Here is a 21,087-nt window from a genome sequence, read left to right as displayed (position 1 = left end):
AATCAGAGGTTATTACTGAACACCAGGTTTTCCTGGATTGGGCCTACACTCTAATCCTCAAGCACAAACAGGCTGCCATTAGAAGGGGAACTGTGAATTTCTGAAAGGAATTGGTGCAAATATTCAAGAATTGTGAGTAGTTCCTAATGAAGGCTCATTTCATGTAGCCCTGAAAACTGAGGTTATGGTTTCCTTAGTTAATACTCTAGGTAACATTTTATTTTTTCTAAATATATTGTTTCTGGGCTTATTCTTCTATGTGTTTATTTCATTAGATGAGGGCCCATGCAAGTGACTCTAAAGGAAAAGATGATACCATGGGACTGATCTTTAGGTTATTTCCTTTCAACATGATTATATCTAGAGGTATCAGCCTCTTTATACACACACAAACACACACACACACACTCACACACAATTTTTTAGTTGTGTGATCTTAATTTTATTCACTTATTTATATGTGGTGCTGAGAATCAAACCCAGTGCTTCACACATGTGAGGCAAGCACTCTACCACTGAGCCACAAACCCAGCCTTCACATATTACTATTAGTTGTAATATGGCTTCATCAGAAAGTTGAAAATTTCTAAATTGAACCACCATAATCTGGGACTGTATTTATTAACCACTTCTTTTGATAGCTAGATTTGAGAGAGTATATGTAACATATTAAATCTTGATAATGAAAAAAAATAAGCCAATAGAATGATATTTCATCAATATGTGATGTTTAATATTTATTGCCAAAATCAAGTTTCCTATCCAAAACAAATGAGTTATTTGGGGGAAAGTAAAGCAAACTAATCATGCAACCATGAAACATCCCAGCAGCTATATTCCTGGCATTTGTCTCAGAGAAATGAAGGTTTATGTTTTCACAAAAATCTGTTTGTAAATGCTCATAGCGGTTTTATTTGTAATCATAAGCTAGAGACAATCCATACATCTTTTAATAGGTAGATACACAAGACATCCATACCATGAAATGTTACTCACCAATATAAATGAATGAACATGAGTGTATCTCAAGGGCATTATACTGAGTCAAAAAAGCCAATCCCAAAATAAAATTACATATTGATTCCAGTTTTACATTTCTTGAAATGACTAGATGCCAGAAATGGAGATTAGTAAAGGTGGAAGGGAATTAGGGGAATTAAGAGTAGCTGCAAAAGACAAGATGAGGGGTGTGGTGACAGGAATATTCTGCATCCTGGTTATAATATTATATCATAGTTTTTCAAGATATTACTATTGGGGGAAAACAGGGAAAGGAGAAACAGGATCAGTGTATTTATTCTTAGAACTTCATGTGAACCAGCAGTTATCTCAAAATCCTAAAATTTTAATTAAAAGAAATATGATCTGTATATCCTTATTTTTCCTTTAATTTGTGTATTATCCCAATATGGGATAAAATATTGTGTTAACATAAAAATATCCTTATTTATTTATTATTAATATATTCTGCAGTTAGCTACATAAAATAATAATTTTCATTTTTAAAGAGTTCATCTAATCTGAGTACCTTTAATATATTTAAAATATAAATATATAAAAAATGCAAACATATACATAGGAATATTCTCTGATGATTTTGATCTACTCCTTGGGTTTCATAGTCCCAAACATTTTTTTTCTTTATCCTTTCTTTTCTTTTTTTGTCCTTTATTCTTTCTCATAAACCATTTTTGTCATGCATCTTAATACTTACAAAATCATACAATGAGGAAAGGATAGAGTTGCTTTCATACAGAGCATCTTATTAACACTTGTATCTGAGGCATTTACTGAGAGCAGCATGTTGAAAATTAGAATTTAAAAAGCTCTTAAAAACAAACAAACAACAAAAAAACCTAGAATCTTTGCATTGACATTGAGTTTTCAACATTCAACTGTGCTGGTAAGGGAAATGGGCTGGAGGTACTGAGCAAAGTCCGAAGGCTAGATTGGGGCAGCAGAAGTGGTTGCTGTGGCCTCAGTGCTTTAATAGCGCCACCCTGAGGCAGCATCTGGAACTGCATGAGTTTAGTGGCATTGCCACCGGGCTGAAGAGGGGGCATCCCTGCACCAGTGGGCTTAGAGAGAAGAAACGCAAGTGTATGTCAGGAAAATTTGACCAGGGAGAACCAGGCCTGTCCCTGCTCTGCCCTCACATTGGTTCAGGGGAACATGGTCATACTCTGACCTACAGGTCACTGGTGCTCTTCCTGCACTGACCAACCTCCAAGGATGAAGGAGGTTGAGAGGAATAGGGAAGAGTTCATAAGACCCTTGTGATCCAACCTTACAGTTAGTGCCAGGCACCCTTCCAAAAGCAGTACTCTTCAACCCTGGGTATCCATTTACGTTGGTTTTGGTGGTGGGAAATGGCATCCCATCATGGTTTTGATTATTCGTCTCTTCAGGATCTGTTTAGCTTTTCTTCTCTATGTGACTTAGAAACACTAGAATCGACCCACATCCTCCAGCTAAAACCTAGAATCATCCTTGATTCCTCTCTCCTTCCCCCTCCACAGCAACAATCGTGTCAGTTCCACTTCTGAATATATCTTTTTCTCTCCACCCCTCCACCTCTCTAGTTAAAGCCATTATTGTCTCTCCCAAAGCTCCAAAGTTCTCCCTGCATCTCTTCTTATCAGCAACCCCACTTGCTGTCCACATGCAGATCCAAAGAACTTCCTGAAACTTCAAGTAGACTCTGCACACCTCCATTTAAATACTGCTACTCCCCACTTCCCTAACTCTATTTACAGGATTCTGGAAAGTATAGAGTGCTCTCATCTTCTACCACACCAAGCACATGCTAAGGACTGGTCTCTCTTCAAAATGAATGAATGGCAGACTCATTCTCATTCTTCAGCTCTCAGCTCAAAAGTCTCACCTCCATGCAGAGCCTTTGTCCAAACAAGGCCCCACACCTAATCAACACCAGCTAATTATTCTATCTTATCATGTTTTTTCCTTCAGAACATTTTTGTAAGATAATAAATAATTCTGGCATTTATTTACTGTTTGTTCCTTTTCCTGGTTAAAAGTTACATAAAGGCAGAGGTTATGTTTATGGTAATCACAGCTAAATTCCTAGCACCTGGTATCAATTCATTAGAGGTGACCAAAGATATTTTTGAATAAATAGATAAAATCATTTATTCTAAAAAAAGAAAGTTAATGTTGCTATTACAGCATGAAATGGACCAGGAGGTATGAGAGTTGACACTGTTTCACTTCAAATAACAGCATGGATTTTACATGTCCATGGAAGGAGTGTGTCCCTAACATACAACATAAATTCCTGGATGGGGTTGGGGTGCTGATCTGATCTAAGGATGAAATCTACCAAGAGTACCAGGACACAAGCAAGGCATGGTGGTGCATGCCTGTATACCCAGCTACTCTGAGGCTGTCGCAGCAGGACCTCAAGTTTGAGCCAGCCTGAGCAACTTAGCAAGACTCTGTCTTAAAATAAGATTTAAAAAGTGTGGTAACATAGTTCAGTGATAGGGCACTTGTCTAGCATGTGTGAGGCCCTGAGTTCATTCCCTAGTACTGAAAAAAAAAAAAAAAAAGAAAAGAAAAAAGAAAAGTAGAACTAAAACGCAGATATGTTAAAGGGAATGAGTAATGTTATATCAAGCACCTTTCACACATCTGAAATTTTGAGAAAAACTGAGGGCCCAGAAGGATGCTACAGAATTTTTGCATGGCAGGCAGAAATTTTGCTTTTTAAACAAAGACAAAAATCTCAAGTCAGAGAAAATATGTTTTAAAACCTGATTTCATAGTTAATTATTCTATACATTTTGTGTCATCATGATATATTCAGCATATGTCAAATCAAATCATTTCTTTCCTTGTCAGTAAAAATGAAGGTATATTCCATTCACAAAATCAGTGCACTCAGAATAAAAAGTAAACAGAGGAAGCAAGAAGGCTAGACAATTCATAACAGAATCTTCAAGGAGAAGTTTGGTCATTTAAAATAACAATCTCCTGGGGCTGAGGATAAGCTCAGTTGGTAGAGTGCTTGTCTTATATGCACAAAGCCCTGGGTTCAATCCCCAGCACCACAAAAAAAATTTGCTGGTTTTTAACTATCTTTCTCATAATTAATGTTTCAAATATGGCTGGCTCAGTCAGTTACCCTTTCAGGGCAACTTTACGTACAGCCCACCACAGGATCATCCAAAAGCACGTGGGCTCTTTCAGGGAGTGGTGGAGGCCCCATGGAGCTCTGTGTCCAAAACTGAGAAGACCCTCCCAACAGTGATATGCAGGACCACCAGCATCTGTCTCCCAATCTGTATCCATCCAGGACTCAAAAGGCTAGATTTCATCAGGCAAAAGAGCAGTTCGTTCCTCTTCTGTGCCAATGATGTTTTGAGACTTAGATCTACTTTGAGAGGAAAAAAAGAGAATCTCAGTATCTCTTATCTAAAAATGAACAACAAACAAACAAACAACAACAACAACATAAACAGTGCCTACATATCTACCCAACTATCCCCTTAAACCTGGCAAACATATTTACCAAGTAAGGGACGAGCCTCAGGGCTCCCAGAAATCTGCTAACTAGAAGGATGGATATAAATTGGTATTTCTTGACCACACCCATAAGCTGACCTTTAAAGGCAGAAAAGAGAACGCTAAAAGTTGACCATACCTCCTTCTTCTCCTTGAGTGCTCCAGGAGGTAAAATAAGCCCATCACTAATCCCTTTAACACAGTGAAAAATACTGGTTAATGTAAATCCTCCATGACAACTTTCTCCAAAATGTAAAGAAGATAGGGGTGGAGGAGAAAACATGGGTTACTTACACTTATCAGAGGCCACAGGCCTTGTATAGCTGCTGCCCACTCAAAACCAATTTTCTCATATAGAAATCCACCCAGCATTGGTCCTGCAAAAGCACTGACAATGGATAGATGAATTATTAAACAATAAAAAAAAATTGCTTAGTAAAAGTCACTCGATTCCTCAGTCCCAGGTCTCCCTTAAATTAGGACTACAAATACTGAATAAAAGATAGTGGAATGAGATGGATATCATGTATGAAAACATGGATGGTGTGAATATACTTTGTATACAAATAGAGATATGAAAATTGTGCTCTCTATGTGTAATATGAATTGTAATGCATTCCACCATCATATATAACAAATTAGAATTTTAAAAAAGAAAATAAAATACAGTCTTCAACTTTCCTGAGAACAACAACAACAAAATGTCCATTCTGGGGCATAGCATTGGGTATAAGAAAAGAATTGTAGGGCAGGGACTGCCGCTCAGTGGTAGAGAGCTTGCCTGGCAGGTATGAAGTGCTGGTTGGATTCCTACAACCACTACAGAACAAAACAACAGAAAAACTACCTGATAATGATGTTCAAAAATTTTTTAAAAGATGATACATTCGGAAGGATCTTTATATTATTCTATCCTCAGTATTTGCATCTAATATAATTCAATTGAATACTTATTTTTGATCATATACAACATTTCTGACATGTAGTTACCCTTATGATGTAGTAGAAAGTAAAAACTAAATAAACAAATGAATAAAAAAATAAGATTAAAGGATGGTTCCACCATATGACCCAACTATCCTGCTCCTGGGTATTTTTCCTAAAGATCTAAAATTGGCATGCTATAGTGACACAGCCACATCAATGTTTATAGAAGCACAATTCACAATAGCAAAATTATGAAATCAACCCAGATGCCTGTCAACAGATGAATGGATTAAGAAATCATAGTATATATATGACATATATATCATATATATACATACAATGGAGTTCTACTTAGCCATTTAAAAGAGTGAAATTATGTCATTTGCTACTAAATGGATAGAAATGAAGAATATCATGCAAAGTGAAATTAGACAAATTCAGAAACTCAAAAGTTAAATGTTCTCTCATATGCAGAAAATAGAGTAAAATAAAGGAAAGGAAGGGGGAGGATAAGAATACATAAAGAACCAATCAAATACAAATTAATAAATGAGCAAAAAGAAGTCTAGTAGAGTAGACGAAGGAGAAGAAGGAGGAGGGATGGGGAAGGAAAAGGGGGATAATGACTGAAATCAATTTTCATGCATGTATGAGTTTGTTGGGTTGAACCCAACTACTATGTATAACCATAAAGCTCTAATTAAAAAAAAAAAAAGAGGGGTGGGAGAGCAAGGGAGGGGTCAGGGGGTTAGCAATGATGGTGGAATGTGATGGACATCATTATCCAAAGTACATGTATGAAGACATGAATTGGTGTGAACATACTTTATATACAAACAGAGATATGAAAAATGGTGTTCTATATGCGTAATATGAATTGTGATGCATTCTGCTGTCATGCATCTAAAAAATAAAAGCAATTTAAAAAAGGTTTTAAAAATCTGAAGTATAGTTTTGTTTAGGGAACTTCCAAATACCACTTAAATAAGACAAAGTATGTGAGATCATTTTGCTTTGGTTTCAAATCTGCTGGTATAATCAGATTTTGGAGCCTAAAAGTGTAGATCAGACTTCTGGCTCTACCCTGTACCAACAATTTTTCTTTAAAAAGCTCATCTGACTTCACAGTGTCTCAATTTCAATGGAGCTGCTATTTTCAAATACAAATTAATAGATGAGCAAAAGAAAGTCTTTCAGGTGTGGATGAAATGCAATGCCTACTTACCCAACTGACCACATGCCACCAATGAGACCTGAAACAAGTCCCAGCGTGCTTAATCCCTCTTCAAATCCATTTTCACTGAAAAGAGAAATATGAGTGTATCCATTATTAAAAGGAAAACCTACATAAAAGAAAAAAGTTGTATGATAGTTGCATTAAGAGAAACCACAGGTAATCTGGGCAAGAGCGAGAACACTCTGCTTTGTAAGATAATGCAGCTCAGTGGCAAAGCATGGGCTAAGCATGCAAAGGCCCAGGTTTAATACCCAGCACCAAAAATTAAAAAAGAAAAAAGAAAAAAAAACTAATTTGGAGGAATTTTCATCATATCAAGTGCTTATAGAATATATAACAAAGAAATTCATAAAAATAAAAAAGAAAGGTAGGTGGAAGATATTTTATGAAAATCAAAGGGCAATAGTAAAGAAAAAGGATCAGGAAGTGGGTGGGAAGAGAAGGTGGAGAGGGGAAGTGCAGGGGAGTGATACTGGCCAAATTATATGGTTACATTATGTTCATGTATGAATATGTAACAACAAATCCCACCCATTATAGTACAACTCTAATGCACCAATTAAAAAAAAAAATGTGGAAAGAGGAAAAAAATTAAGTGGTAAAGTGTTTATCCTAAGTAGACAGTGGAAAGTTAAGATTATATATTAAAATCCATAGAACAACCACCAAAAAAATTTTACAAAGAAATGTAGTAGAAAATTATAATAAGTTATTTCTTTTATATAAAAAAAAGAAATTCATAAAATGAGATGAAAGTGTAAGGAGAATAATGGGCAGCTTTAAGAAAACACAGGCAGCTTCTTATTTCTACAATTGCTGAACTGACCCAGCATAGCCTTAGTACTTAGTGTTCTTCACCAATGTGCTCATCAAACCAAGGAATGATGGCCAGGTGACAGAAGCCTGGACACCCTGTGGTCTTGTATGGATTCCTCCATGAAAGAGGCACAAGGCAAAGGCCTTTCCATTTTGCAATGGCTTTTCCAAATTACATATATGCTAAGGCAAAAACCAAGCCAAGCATCTATCTTCAACCTGCTCTACCTATGTGTGTTAATAATACTATATATTGGGGCTGGGATTATAGCTCAGCGGTACAGCACTTGCCTCACACACATGAGGTATTGGGTTTGATCCTCAGCACCACATAAAAAATAAATAAATAAAATAAATCAAGTAAAGATATTGTGTCCATCTTTAAAAAAATCTTTTTTAAAAAAATAATACTATATATTATAATTTACATAATTTTATTATTATTTACATGATTTACATGCATATACATACATATACATTCTATAGCATGAAGATTTACTACTGGGGGGAAAAATCCAATATCCTACAAAACTGAAAAATTCAAGAAAGCCTGTGGCACTCACTGCTGTTTGCAGCACAGTTCTTCAAGCGACGAGAGTAACTTACTATGCACAACTGAGAATCTCTGGAAAAGTCGGAATTATACTCATTCCAGCAGAGAAGCCATTTATAACTAATATCAACACCAGCAGCCACAGCTGACTACAAAAGAGTTTGGAGAACACAAAAACAAACACATTAGCATTTTAAGAGCTATAAAACTTAATGCTAAGACAGGCAGGATCCCAGAGAAGTTTGTTTCATAGATGAGGTGACTGGCCTTGTTCTCATTCCCCTCTGATGGCATTTCATTCTGTTGAGTCACCCTTTAGTCCCTCATATTCACCCATGCAGTGTCTCAGTCTCTTTGGTCACACACATCACAGGTCTGGGGCCAACCTGCCTTCCCAACATATAAAATCTTTTTGAAAGTGGTTAAAATATCAATACTAACTCTGCTCATTGAATCACTTGGCTTTGAAATTTAATTTACCCTAAACAACAGCAAAGAAAGAAAGGTATAAGACAGGAAATTAACGTTTGTTCTACATCAGGCACTAGGCCAGTTATTTAATGAACAGTATCTCATTTAATCCTTGTAATGTTACTGTAATCATTGGCTCCTTTTGGTAAATAATAAGAAAATTGAGGCTCTTAAAAATTGTGTTTGCCCCAGTTCACAGTACCAGTTAAGTGGCAAAGCCAAAATTCAAATTCAAGTCTGAAAGACACTGAAATCCTTCTCTTTCCATGATGCCATATCTTAACCTGGAAGTATCTAAAAAGGTCTAAGAAACTCATCTTACTTTAGCAAATAAATTATATAAACAAGCTTGAATGAGCATTGGATACATGCTAAGGATGACACAGAAATAAAAGATTTGGTCTCTGCCTCAGAAGTGAGGAAGAAAAATAGAAAAAACAAAAATATATTCTAAGAATTATCAACCACAGGTGAACAGCAACAAATCCTATTTTCAAAGTGAGTACAAACACGGGTGTGATAAGTGTTTTTCTCATTTGGTAAAGATTTCAGCCATTTCTGTTTGAACCTATGCTAGCTTCTAGTAAAGTAAAATACTGTCAATATAACAAACAATTCAATATAGGCCTAAATCAAAATTATTTAAATATTAAGGCTTTTTAAATATTAAACTATATTAGCATTGTTTAAAAATAATTCCTTATGCTATTTTGTCCAAAATAGAAAAAAAAAATTACCTTTCAATGTGCAAGAAAGGGACGGGTCCTAAGAGCATGTAGCACCCTGCTGTGATTAAGTTTCCAAAAACCAGACACCATTTCCTTAGATGCTGATAAAGAGAAAGAGTCCAAAGAAATTCTTAAAGACTCTCCTTCAAACATTATAAAACACAATCATTAAAGCACACAAGTCATGATATTCAAAAATTCAAATGCAACTTTTCATTTAAGAGAAAATAAGCAGATGAAAAAATCAAAAGCAAGGAGAGTAGACCACAGGATAGAAAATTGAATAAAGGACAAGAATTCCTTAGGAAGGAAATGAAGTGCAGATTTTGCACATCATTAACTACTCCGATTATAGAGCAACTTATAAAGTAGCCACTGTAAGGAACTCAGCCAGTAGCTACAATACCTAGACTGATCATCTTTAAAAAGTATCTGCTACAGAGTGAATCAATGTGTACCCCCCACACTCATGCTAAATCCCAAGGCCCACTGCAATCATATGCAGAGGTGAAGCTTTGGAAGTGATTTGATCAGGAGGATGGAGCGCTCCTGAAAGGGATTAGTTTCTTTACAAAAGAGGCAAGAGAGTGCTCCTTCACCTCTTCTTCCATGTGAAGTTATAGGGAAAAGATACCATTTATGGGGGCTGGGGTCGTAGCTCAGTGGTAGTTGCTTGCCTAGCACTCTACCTGCCCAACACCTAGAGGGCTTGAGGCCCTGGGTTTTATGCTCATCACCACATAAGATAAATAAGTAAAATAAAGGTATTGTATCCATCTATAACTACAAAAAAATTAATAATTTCTTTAAAAAAAATACCATTTATGTATCAGAAAATGGGCCCTCATCAGATACCAATCTGCCAGTGCCTGAATCTGGGACCTATGCCAGCCTCCAGACCTATGAGAAATAAACTTCTATTTTCTATTAGCCTTTCTGGTTTATGGTATTTTGTATGGCAATCTGAGCAGCCTAGGATGGTATCCAGTAAAATTATTCCTTACAAATTACTTGAATCAGCCTAAAAGTTACAGGGGTATAATAAGTTATATAAGACTACATCTTAAAACCAAGTTCCAAACATTGTTTAAGACACTGGCTCCTTGTCACTTGGGTTAATAAGTAATCCCCACATAATGTAGGTCTTGACAAATATATATGCACAGCTAATGAAGAGGGAGAGCAGAGCGTGGTGGTGCACACCTGTATTCCCAGGTACCTGAGAGGCTGAGGCAGGAGGAATGTCAGTTTGAGGCCAGCCTCAGCAACTCAGCAAAATCCTGTCACAAAATTAAAAATAAAAATGGCTTGGAGTGTAGTGTACTGATAGAGCACTTGCCTAGCATGTGTAAGGCTCTGTGTTCAGTTCCCAGTACCAATAACAAAAAAAGAAAAGAAAATATTTAGAAAAATGCAAAAGAGAAAATGCAAAAAATAAGTGCTTAATCCATAGAAAGCAAAATGTGTATAAGTACCAAAGTCATAGAAGAAGCCACAGAAATGTGAGATTTGATGACTAGTACTAGTTCTATATACTAGTTACCTGGATTTAATAGGTTAGGCCTACTTAAAAGAGAACAAACAGAATTTTCCACTAAGGGGACTACAGGATATAAGATAATCAATGCATACTTACATGCCAATCCTTTCATTCCCCCAGAAACCCTAAATTACCCCCTCATAAAGGACAACCTCTCAATTGATCAAATCCGGTCAGAACCTCCAGGACTCCGATTAATCTTTTTTCTGCACCCAAGAGTCTTTCCTTTAGGAAGTATAATCCTTTTTTTTTTTTTTGGTTGATTTTTTAAATTTATGTTTTTATGTAAATTTTTTTATTTACCTAAGAGAGCAGAGTGCTTATTACATATATAGAACACTATCTCTGGTTGTATACGTAGTATATTCACACCAATTCATGTCTTCATACAAGTACTTTGGATAGTAATGATCATTACATTCCACCATCATTAATTACCCCATGCCCCCTCCCTTCCCCTCCCACCCCTCTGCCCTATCTAGAGTTTGTCTATTCCTCCCATGCTCCCTCTCCCCATCCCACTATGAATCAGCCTCCTTATATCAAAGAAAACATTTGGCATTTGGTTTTTGGGGATTGGCTAACTTCACTTAGCATTATCTTCTCTAACTCCATCCATTTACCTGCAAATGCCATGATTTTATTCTCTTTTATTGCTCAGTAATATTCCATTGTGTATATATGCCACAATGCAAATTAAAACCACTCTAAAATTTCATCTCACTCCAGTTAGAATGGTAGCTATTATGCATACAAACAACAATAAGTTTCAGTGAGGATGTAGGGAAAAAGGTACACTCACACACTGCTAGTGGGACTACAAATTGGTGCAGCCTATATGGAAAGCAGTATGGAGATTTCTTGGAAAATTGGGAGTGGAACCACCATTTGACCCAGCTATTCGTCTTCTCGGTCTATACCCAAAAGACTTAAAAACAGCATACTACAGGGACACAGCCACATCAATGTTTATAGCAGCACAATTCACAATAGCTAAACTGTGCAACCAACTTAGATGCCCTTCAATAGATGAATGGATAAAAAAAATATGGCACATATACACAATAGAAAGTATAATCCTTTTAACATAAGACTTCTCTTTTCCCAGATTAAGCAATTAAAAGTGAATCTGCAGAAGACACTGGAGTTTCTCTAGCAGTCCAATTGAGTGTGTCAACTTTCATCAATGGACCATTATTTTTAGAGGAACAGTTGGAAGATCACTGATATAAAAGATCACATATAAATGAGGTGTACATACCGGCATTTTATCACTTAGCAGGCCAAAGAGTGGTGAAGAAATGGCGTAGGATAGTGCCAAACCCAGGAAGACCAGTCCCACATATCCGGCTGGTAAATGAAACTGAAAAACAAACCCAACATTCAAGTTACATGGTTAAGTCATTTTCAAAAATCAAGCATCTACTTCTCCCACCTGCATTTCTTCAACTCTTACTATTACCACGATTCTACTAATAAACACACAGCATTATTCCTAATTTTTGTCTTACTTTTTGAACATTGGGTGACTTTCCCCCGCCCTCTGGGAGGGATCCTAACCAGAGGTCAGAGGACATAGATGTTTTGTTTTGTAATTTCTGATATTAATCATATTCAGTTAGATGAATACATAACAATGAATTGCACCATTATGTATAATTATAATGCACCAATAAAAATATGGAAAAAAACATAATTTAGTTTGTATGGATTATAGCATTTTAATGTCTAATCCAGTGTTTCACAACTTTTTGTGTACATAAAAATTATACAGAGAGCTTATTCAAACAGGTTCTTGGATCTTAGCCCTGGGGTTTCTGATTTAGAAGTTGGGGAATGGAATGAGGCCTGAGGATGTATATTTCTAATAAGCATCACTGATACTCATAATCCACAGACTGCACTCGGGGGCCCACTGGTACGAAAACCACTGATGTATCTACTTTCTCCATCTCAAAAGAATATTTATATCTAATTTAAGACATGACCCATTTAAAAGAATTTTCAAACAGTAAGCTCTTATACAACTCTGATAATATTGCCAACCTGATATTGATATCTTTGGGAGCAGTATCTAAATTATTTTCACTTTCCTTAACTAACGAGTCAAGATATAATCAATATATTTATGAGTTTGTATGACAAATACTAGCACACGTTAAGCAATTAATCCTTTAAAGATAGTAACAAGATACAAGAGCCCGGAATTTTCCTCTTCTTATTTTATGACTAGAAGGGTAAAGAGTAGCACCATCTTAATCCAAGAGTCTACACAACCAGTGATCCTACAGCAAACTGCCAATTTAAAAAATATAAGCTATCAGAAGAAAAACAGTTTTTAAAATGTTGATGGGCAAATAGGAAAATAAATGTTTACAGATTACTTAGACTGGAGTTGGCTAGCAGGATGGAGCAGCAGCACTTGCTTGAAGTAGGAAAAAAAGCAACAGACCCACCAGAACCCCTGGGGACATGATGAGTCTGATGCCAATCAAACAGGAACAAGCAGGGGTGCCCCAACCTATCATGCCACAAATGAGTCAACTACAGTTGTCTTTGGAGAAACCTCCTCTCATCTTCTTCACTTTTGAATACACTATTTTCTTGAGCAAAACAAATCTTTTTTTAAAAAAATTTTATTCTAAGATACAAACAACTTGATTTTCTCCAAGATCAGTTACAGATATGTGTGTGTGTGTGTAGACACAACTTATTAAGAGCACAGAAAAATGACTGAAAGGGGCACGTTGTTGAAGATGTGGATGGATTGTGAAACCCTAAACACACAGTATTTTCATTATGATCATTATGGACTTCATTGATCTCATGGGTTAAGGGCCATTTCATATTATTCTCTAAACCTTGGACAGCACAAGGTCTCCCAAGTTCTTCTGTGAAATACTCAAAACTGTCTTTAGTGATTTCAAGGGATAGTGTACAATTATAAGAAAATCTAAGTTTAATCCATACATTATACGATAGGTCAATGATCAGAAAGCACATGAAATTACCATATTAGAAAATTTACTGAAACTTACATTTCCAGTAATGGTACTATTTAATTTTAATGCTTTATATAAGGACAGTGTGGGCTAAAGTTAGTAAATTTTTGTCTCTATAGACACATATTAATTCTCCAGTAATTAACTTGACTGCATCATTATCTTTCTTCATCAATATCTAAAAGCAGGGAGGGGCTGGGGATGTCGCTCAGTGGTAGAGCACTTGACCAGCATGCACAAGGTCCTGTGTTTGGTCCCTAACACTACACACACAAAAGAGAGAAGAAAAAAAAATATCTAAGAGTGAATTTCTAGGCCAACAGACATTTAGAACTCAACTTTGTAGCACAGGAGATTCTTGGTTGCTTTCTCCCATCCCAGACTGATATAGTTCAAAGTCATCATTACATTGATTGTATCAAATAAACTAAAACGTAAGGGGATCAGGAGAGACTGCTGGAGGAGTACACCTCATATCACATGAGCTAATGAGTACCCTTCATGCCTCCCTGGAACTCAAACAAATACAGGAAACGTGTCCTTGTTAAGCAATATGGATGATGCCCAAGCCAGTCCTACAGTGACATGAGCAAGGTCTTGGAAAGGAGACCAACATTTTGGGCATTTGTGAAAGGATCAGATCCCTAGCTCAAATCACACAGGGAAGGCACAGGTTACGTTGGTGCACAGCTCCCGGTCCACCTCCTCTCACAGCCAGTAAGGTCTTTCCCGAGGAAGGGCCCAGGAGCATGCAATTATATCCACCTGTCACAAAGAAGAGCTCTTCCACACTCATGTTACTTACCTTCTCCAAAACAAAGAGAGACAGAATAGGATCAAGGAAGCCAAAGCAGGAACTGAGAGAGATGATGACAAAGGCTATCAGGCCAACTTTCGGTAAAGTGACAAGTTTCCAGAATGAGTGTTCACCTGGATCAGCCTCTGGAGGAAAAAATGAAAAAAAAAAAGGAATAAATCATAGACACATCTCTTTATCTTATAACTTATCTTTAAAAGTCATATTGGTAAGGCCATCTTTTATAATAATCAAAATAACTTTTGAACCTCTGAGTTCATCTAAAATTATATATCATCTATCTTTGTACATGAGTTACTCAAATCTAGAGGTCACATTTAGTTTTATAAAAAATAGTTTCCAGCCTGGTGTGGGGGTGCACATCTGTAATCCCAGAAACTCGGGAGGCTGAGGCAGGAGGATCAAAGGTTCAAGGCCAGCTTCAGCAACTTAGCAAGGCCCTAAGCAAATGAGTGAGACCCTGTCTCAAAAAAGAAAATAAAAAGGGCTTGAGATGTGACTCAATGGTTAAGCAACCCTGGGTTCAATCACCAGGACCAAAAAAAAAAAAAAAAAAAAAAAAAAAATTCCCAAACCCAAAAAGAATCAACTGAATCAGAATGTGAGTGGAAGAAATGGTCTCAGGTTTTTAGGTTATAACCAAAAAGTAAGGCCTCCCCTTAATAGGATAGAGAATGTGCAGAGTTTGATTTGACACAGGGAAAAGTATCACCAGTTCCTTACCAAGGAAGAATATGGGTGTGCTTAAGGAGCAACTCACATTAATTAAGAAAAAAAAAAGTTATGTCTTAAACATTTTTCTGTTGGCAAAGCAAACTTAGATTGGAAATGGGGCTACTGACCTTATGGGAATTACTTTTAACATCCAAGGTGTAAGTTCAAATGAACTCCCATTTCCTACCATTCTTCAATAGTAATCCTACTTCTTCACTGTTTCAAGCATTAGGCACGGTTCTCTCCAAGCCTCCACAAGTACTGCATGACCTATTTCTTATTTCCTTGCTAATTTTTCAAATTCTGTTTATGCTATAACAACTGGCTCTAGCCCTGACTCATTGATTTTACCTTCCTCTGGTTTCCTACTGCACTTCCAATTTATATTACATAATTTAACACTGAAATCATATTTCCCTTTGTGTTTACTATTGTTTGATGACTTTCTTCCAGTTAATTTACTGAGCAAAATCTTTGCTGAGCCAGGCATCACACAAAACTGTATGCACAAGGATGAACAAGACAGATCCAGACTCCGTCCTTGCAGAAAAGTTACAACAAGGGGTGAAGATAGCTAGGATGGAATCTGAAGGGGGGTGGGATATGAGAGAGCTGTCTTAAAATGCATCGGAGAGCTACACAAGAAAGGCTTTTAAAGTAGTGATATCTAAGCTGGAGCCTAAAGAATGAGCTTGAGATGAGCAAGTAAAGAAGGAAGAAAGAAAAATCCAGGCATGTTTTTCAAAGACTTAGAATCGAGAAAAAACTATTTGGTGTGTGAGAAAATGAAAGAGAAAAAGTACACTCGGAAGATCAAGATTAAGCAGAAGACACCAAGATAGTGGGCAGAGATCACACCTTGGGAACCCAGCCAAGAAGCCTGAGAAACACTAGGGATTTCAGGCCGGGAATGAGAATAAATATATGGTTCAGAGAGATTGCTCTGTGGCCCCATGGAGAGGGATAGTTAGCAGGTGGCCACAGCAATCCTATCCAGATACCATGCTGGATTTGAACATGGAAGTTCTTTGAGGGAGAGGATCAGCCCTCATATATCGTCATTTCTCCTGCAGCACTTGGCACAGCTAATCACTCTAAAAATACTTGTTGAGGGCCAGGGTTGTGGCTTAGTGGTAGAGCGCTTGCCTAGCATATGTGAGGCACGGGGTTCGATCCTCTGCGCGACATAAATGAATAAATAAATGAAAAGACTTGTTGAATAATGATTAAGTATGGGGTAAAGCACAAAAAAAATTCACTGAGTGGTTCAACTATTTTAAGTATGCTTAAGACTTTTTCAGGATACAGCAGATAAAGTTAAACCTCATGCTAGTTTTTTAATTTAACAATTTAACAATTTAAATTTACTATTTAACAGGGAAGCAAATCTCAGCACAGTCACCATGTTTCATTTCAGAAACAGCATGTAGTTCAATTTAGGAGAAGTAGCACCACCATGTGGCTCTGTGAGGTATTGTCAGCTGGGAGATGGCTGAGTGTGAATATTGAGTTATATATACTCTTTATTATTCACCTTTAAAATAAGAATTACTAAAGATTCCAATTTTAATTGGCTACCTTTATCATACATGCAAAAAATAGTATATGTGATGGTAGAACAGAAACCATTACGACATAAATGGTTCCCTTAAAAACATCTATGGAAAGGAACACATTATTAGTTAATCAATTAAAGTTGACTTCAAGGGACGCTCAATAGAATTACCTGAGGAGTGTTTCAAAGCTACCTGGATATTCCCTCAGTTTCCTCCATATTCTGATATATTCTTCTTGGAGAGATGTGACTCCCTGGTTGGCAATGCCTGCCCTGAAGCTTCAGGTAGAGATGGGAGGTGTTGGAGGACAGGACAAAAATCTAAGCACTGCAGCACTACTTTCTCAACATCTATTCCAATGATAAAGAACACTTAGGAAAACTCCCCAGAAGAGGTAATACAAATTAAGTCTTATAGTATAAATAATTGTTAGGAAGTGTGGGAGGCGAGATTCTAGAGAACGTGACCCCTGTACCTAAATCTAACAATAGCTCCTAATGGTTTTCAGGATAAAGTTTGTACTTGGTGAATTTGAAACTTTTTTTCAATTTTTTTAAACTAAGGAGTAAAATTGTATATATTTTTGATGTACATGTATACACTGTGGAATGGCTAAATCAAGTTTATTTAACGTGTTAAATACTTATTTTCTTGTGGTGAGAACATTAGAAATCTCTTCTATTAGTAATTTTCAAGTACAGTAGTCCCTCCTTATCTGCAGTTTTAGATTTCAGTTCTTCATGGTCAACTGTGGTCTGAAAACATTAAATGGAAAATTCCAGAAACAATTCATAAATTTTAAATGTTTTATTATAGTATAGCTAAAACAATGGTTTTATTTTATTATTGGTTATTATTGTTAAATCTCTTACTGTACCTAAAAATTAAACTTTATCATAGATATGTATGTGTAGGAAAAATAGATTGTATATAGGGGTTGGTACTATCCATGATTTCAGACATCCAGTGGTAGACTTGAAACATATGCCCCACGGAGAAGGGGAGACCACTGTATACAAAATATTTTTATTAACTATAATCTCCAGGAGGTACGATTGGTCTGTTGAACTTATTGGATTTAAGAATTTTAATAAAGAGGACTGGAGGAGGACAGGGACCCCCATGAAAAGCAGCACCCCTTAAGATTAAAGAAGTAAAAACTCTGAGGAGGGAACGGAGACAGTCAAATACCCCCACCCCTGGAAAAGAGTAAATGCACTTCAGAAATCTTAACTCATGGCTGTTAGCTACTAAAAGGATGGTATGCAATCAAATATAAACTAACAGACTAGTGAAAGGAAGTCAATAGAGTAGAGGAAGGAGGGTGGGAGAGGGGGAGGATGGGAGGGGGGGAGGATTGGAGAGGGGAGGGAGGATGGGAGAGGGGAGGGAGGATGGGAGAGGGGAGGGAGGGTGGGAGGAAAAGGGAAGAGGGAATGGGGGAATCATGAACTGGAATAGATTTCCAGTTCATGTAGGAGATTGTCAAGATGCATCCTACAACTATGTGTAAGTATAAAGCTCTAAAAAAAATAATTTTAAAAAAAGTATGGTATGTATCTTTCCCTGCCCTCTCACTGACAACCACCTATTGGTCTCAAAAACCAGGTGCATCATTAAAGTCAGGGTACCCTCTTGCCAGGATTCTTCGAGGACAAATAACACAGAAGATAAAACTGCTGAGGAGTCACTCAAACAGCAACTTCCCAGACTCTTAACTTGTTACTCAAGGACGTTTTTTCCCCCACAGACCTTATGTTCTCTTAACTGTAGCAACTCTGACCCCAGGCTAACCATGCCTCCCTCAAGGTTAAAGTGCTTGCCCAGGATCCACAAAGAAAGAGACTCAGAAAATGTACTCAAAACCAATTAAAATTCCTAGACTCTAGCCCATCCCTGCAAGCAGCCCTTTCATATGAATAAAACTAGCTCTTTCTTTTATCTAGAGAGCCAGACTGACACTCTCTGGCTCAATGCTATGTCTCCCCTCGGCTCAAACAAGAAGTCCCCAAAAAGAGTTCCTTCCCATCACAGTTGTATCCTCAACTGACTCTTCTGATGGAAAGCACAGGAACCCACCAAGTTGTAACAGATTGGCATATCCATGACTCTAATTTAGATATGTTCTTATATATACAGGGAGGAGGCTCGTGAACAGATCTAAAGAATTAGGGACAGGGACACTTAGCACCCAAAGCTAAAGCCACAAATGTCCACAGGTCTAGAAGTGGTAGAACTTGTAGAATACCAAATTTTGCCAATATCAAAAGAAAAGAAAATTAGTTTAATTTTCAAACTTGTGTGTGAAAACTCTCCTAAAAGAACAATTTTTAAAAATACTCCTAAACAGGAACACCTAAATCTGCATTTACAAGTTTTAATATTATCAACCCCAGGAACTTTTTTTAGTGAGTCCCCCCAACTCCACCCCTCTGCCCCCCCCCAACTTCACACCCCTGACTCAATTTAAATAAAGGATCCTTCTAGGCAAAGAAAAAAAAATGTCAAACTGTTGGGGAGGGCTCATAAAAATATAGCTATCTGGGACTTTAAGTTCAGTAACAATGTAGGAAAAGTTTAATTCAGAAGTAATAGAAAAAAAAGGAAAAAGTACCAAGTAACTAGGCTGGTGATTAGATATGGTTGAAAAAGACAGCAAACGAGGAGGGAGAGAGAAGGTGATGTGGAGAGCAGGCCAGAACTCCAGGAGCAACAGATTTTGAGGTCAGCCTAGCAGTAATCACAGAAGTCCTAACTAAACACCTAGTTCTGCCATGGATTGGGATCTTGGCAAAGTCTTTTTCTATCACCTAGTGTGATGAAGTGTTATCAAAAACTCTTCTCCTGCCGCATGAGAATCTGACTGGTGTCCATTTCTTAATTATTAGCCAAGTAACCAACAAGCAAACCTGAGCACAGTCCAGGATGCTCAACTACAGAACCAAGGGTGTCATTCACTTTGAAAGACAAACATCACTATGCAGCTCAGTGTGATAGTGTGTCTCTGGCTCTGTTCTCTGCTGCTGAGTATAACAAAAATAGCCATGACTCTCTGGGCACAGTGACATGCCTGTAATCCCAGTGACTTGGGAGTCTGAGGCAGAAGGATCACCAGTTCAAGGCCAGCCTGGGCAACACAGTGAGACCTGTCTCAAAATTAAAAAATAAAAAAGACTGGGGGTGTAACTCAGTAGTAAAGCACCCCTGGGTTCAATCCACAGTACCTAAACAAATTTTATCTGGACAAAAGAAACTACAAATGAACCATAATTACCTGATAAGGACTCTGTTTTGTGCCTCCCTGAGCATGCTAACTCATAATCAGGACCGTCCCTCATGGACACCTGGCTGCAATAGCATGAACTTATCACAGGGCAGGGAGAATCCTATGGGGCACGAAGCTTTGAAACCAGGAGGAGGCCCATTACTGCCTGATGTGGACCTGTGTCCTTGCCTCTGTGCTGTGTCACACAGACAGCTTCAAAGCCCACTGGAAAGGAAGAAATGGCCTTGCCCTCTCTTACAGCCTCCTAGGAATTATGGGGCAGTGTGTGACCCACAGAAACTTCTTGATATGAATATTTAATTCAGTCCAAGACAACTTCTGGTGGGCACGGCCTATGGTGATAGGTTATGAACAGAAATTAAGTATTTGCTTGCACTAAAGATTGGGGAGAGAATTGGTTATATGCAGAAATTTTTATAAACTAATCGCCTACAACATTTATGTAAAGAAAATCAGTCCTTTTAGAGTGTCCTAAAGAGTTATTAGCAATTACATGAAACAAAAATGAATATCTAGTAAACTGGTCTCCTACAAAGGCATAAAAATAAATTCAAGATTATTAAAATGAGTAATAGGATGTGGACTTACCATAACTAGGTAAAATATATATGTTGAGTGGTACCATCAGCAGAACTATGCATCCCAGAAAAATAAAAGGCACTTCATAGCCAAAGGATTGATACAAAAAGCCACCTAAAGGAGGACCTAGTACTAGTCCCAGTCCAGAAAACACCTCGAGACCTCCCTAAAAATGGGGGAGAAAGGAGGTAATATAGATCATTTGAAGAATTAACAAGTTACTATCTGAAAAAACAACTATGTACTTCACAATTTATACATACACACAAATTTAATTGAAGTCTAAATATTTAGATCATAAAAAATTAAATATGGAATTTTTTTTATGAGAGATTCT

General features: G+C 37.2%; 1 protein-coding gene across 4 annotated transcripts in view; it reads right to left on the bottom strand.

The window, feature by feature from the left end:
• Positions 1 to 729: 729 nt before the first annotated feature.
• SLC18B1 (solute carrier family 18 member B1) overlaps positions 730 to 21,087 on the bottom strand; it is a 32,928-nt gene continuing 12,570 nt past the window's right edge. Inside the window, exons 6-14 of one of the 4 annotated variants that reach the window (XM_081295384.1) lie at positions 20,760 to 20,916; positions 14,604 to 14,740; positions 12,058 to 12,159; positions 9,266 to 9,357; positions 8,111 to 8,206; positions 6,677 to 6,751; positions 4,819 to 4,912; positions 4,664 to 4,716; positions 730 to 4,396 (exon numbers count right to left, since the gene is read on the bottom strand). In XM_081295384.1, coding sequence (XP_081151510.1) covers positions 4,327 to 4,396; positions 4,664 to 4,716; positions 4,819 to 4,912; positions 6,677 to 6,751; positions 8,111 to 8,206; positions 9,266 to 9,357; positions 12,058 to 12,159; positions 14,604 to 14,740; positions 20,760 to 20,916 — 876 coding nt within the window. In that variant the 3' untranslated portion in view covers positions 730 to 4,326. The remainder of the gene's footprint in view (positions 4,397 to 4,663; positions 4,717 to 4,818; positions 4,913 to 6,676; positions 6,752 to 8,110; positions 8,207 to 9,265; positions 9,358 to 12,057; positions 12,160 to 14,603; positions 14,741 to 20,759; positions 20,917 to 21,087) is intronic. The other 3 variants (XM_081295385.1, XM_081295386.1, XM_081295387.1) reach the window with 3 other exon arrangements.

This window comes from Spermophilus citellus (genome assembly GCF_964194105.1).
Source record: "Spermophilus citellus genome assembly, chromosome: 5".
Lineage (NCBI taxonomy): Eukaryota > Metazoa > Chordata > Mammalia > Rodentia > Sciuridae > Spermophilus > Spermophilus citellus.
This window is presented reverse-complemented; position numbering and strand designations above follow the sequence as displayed.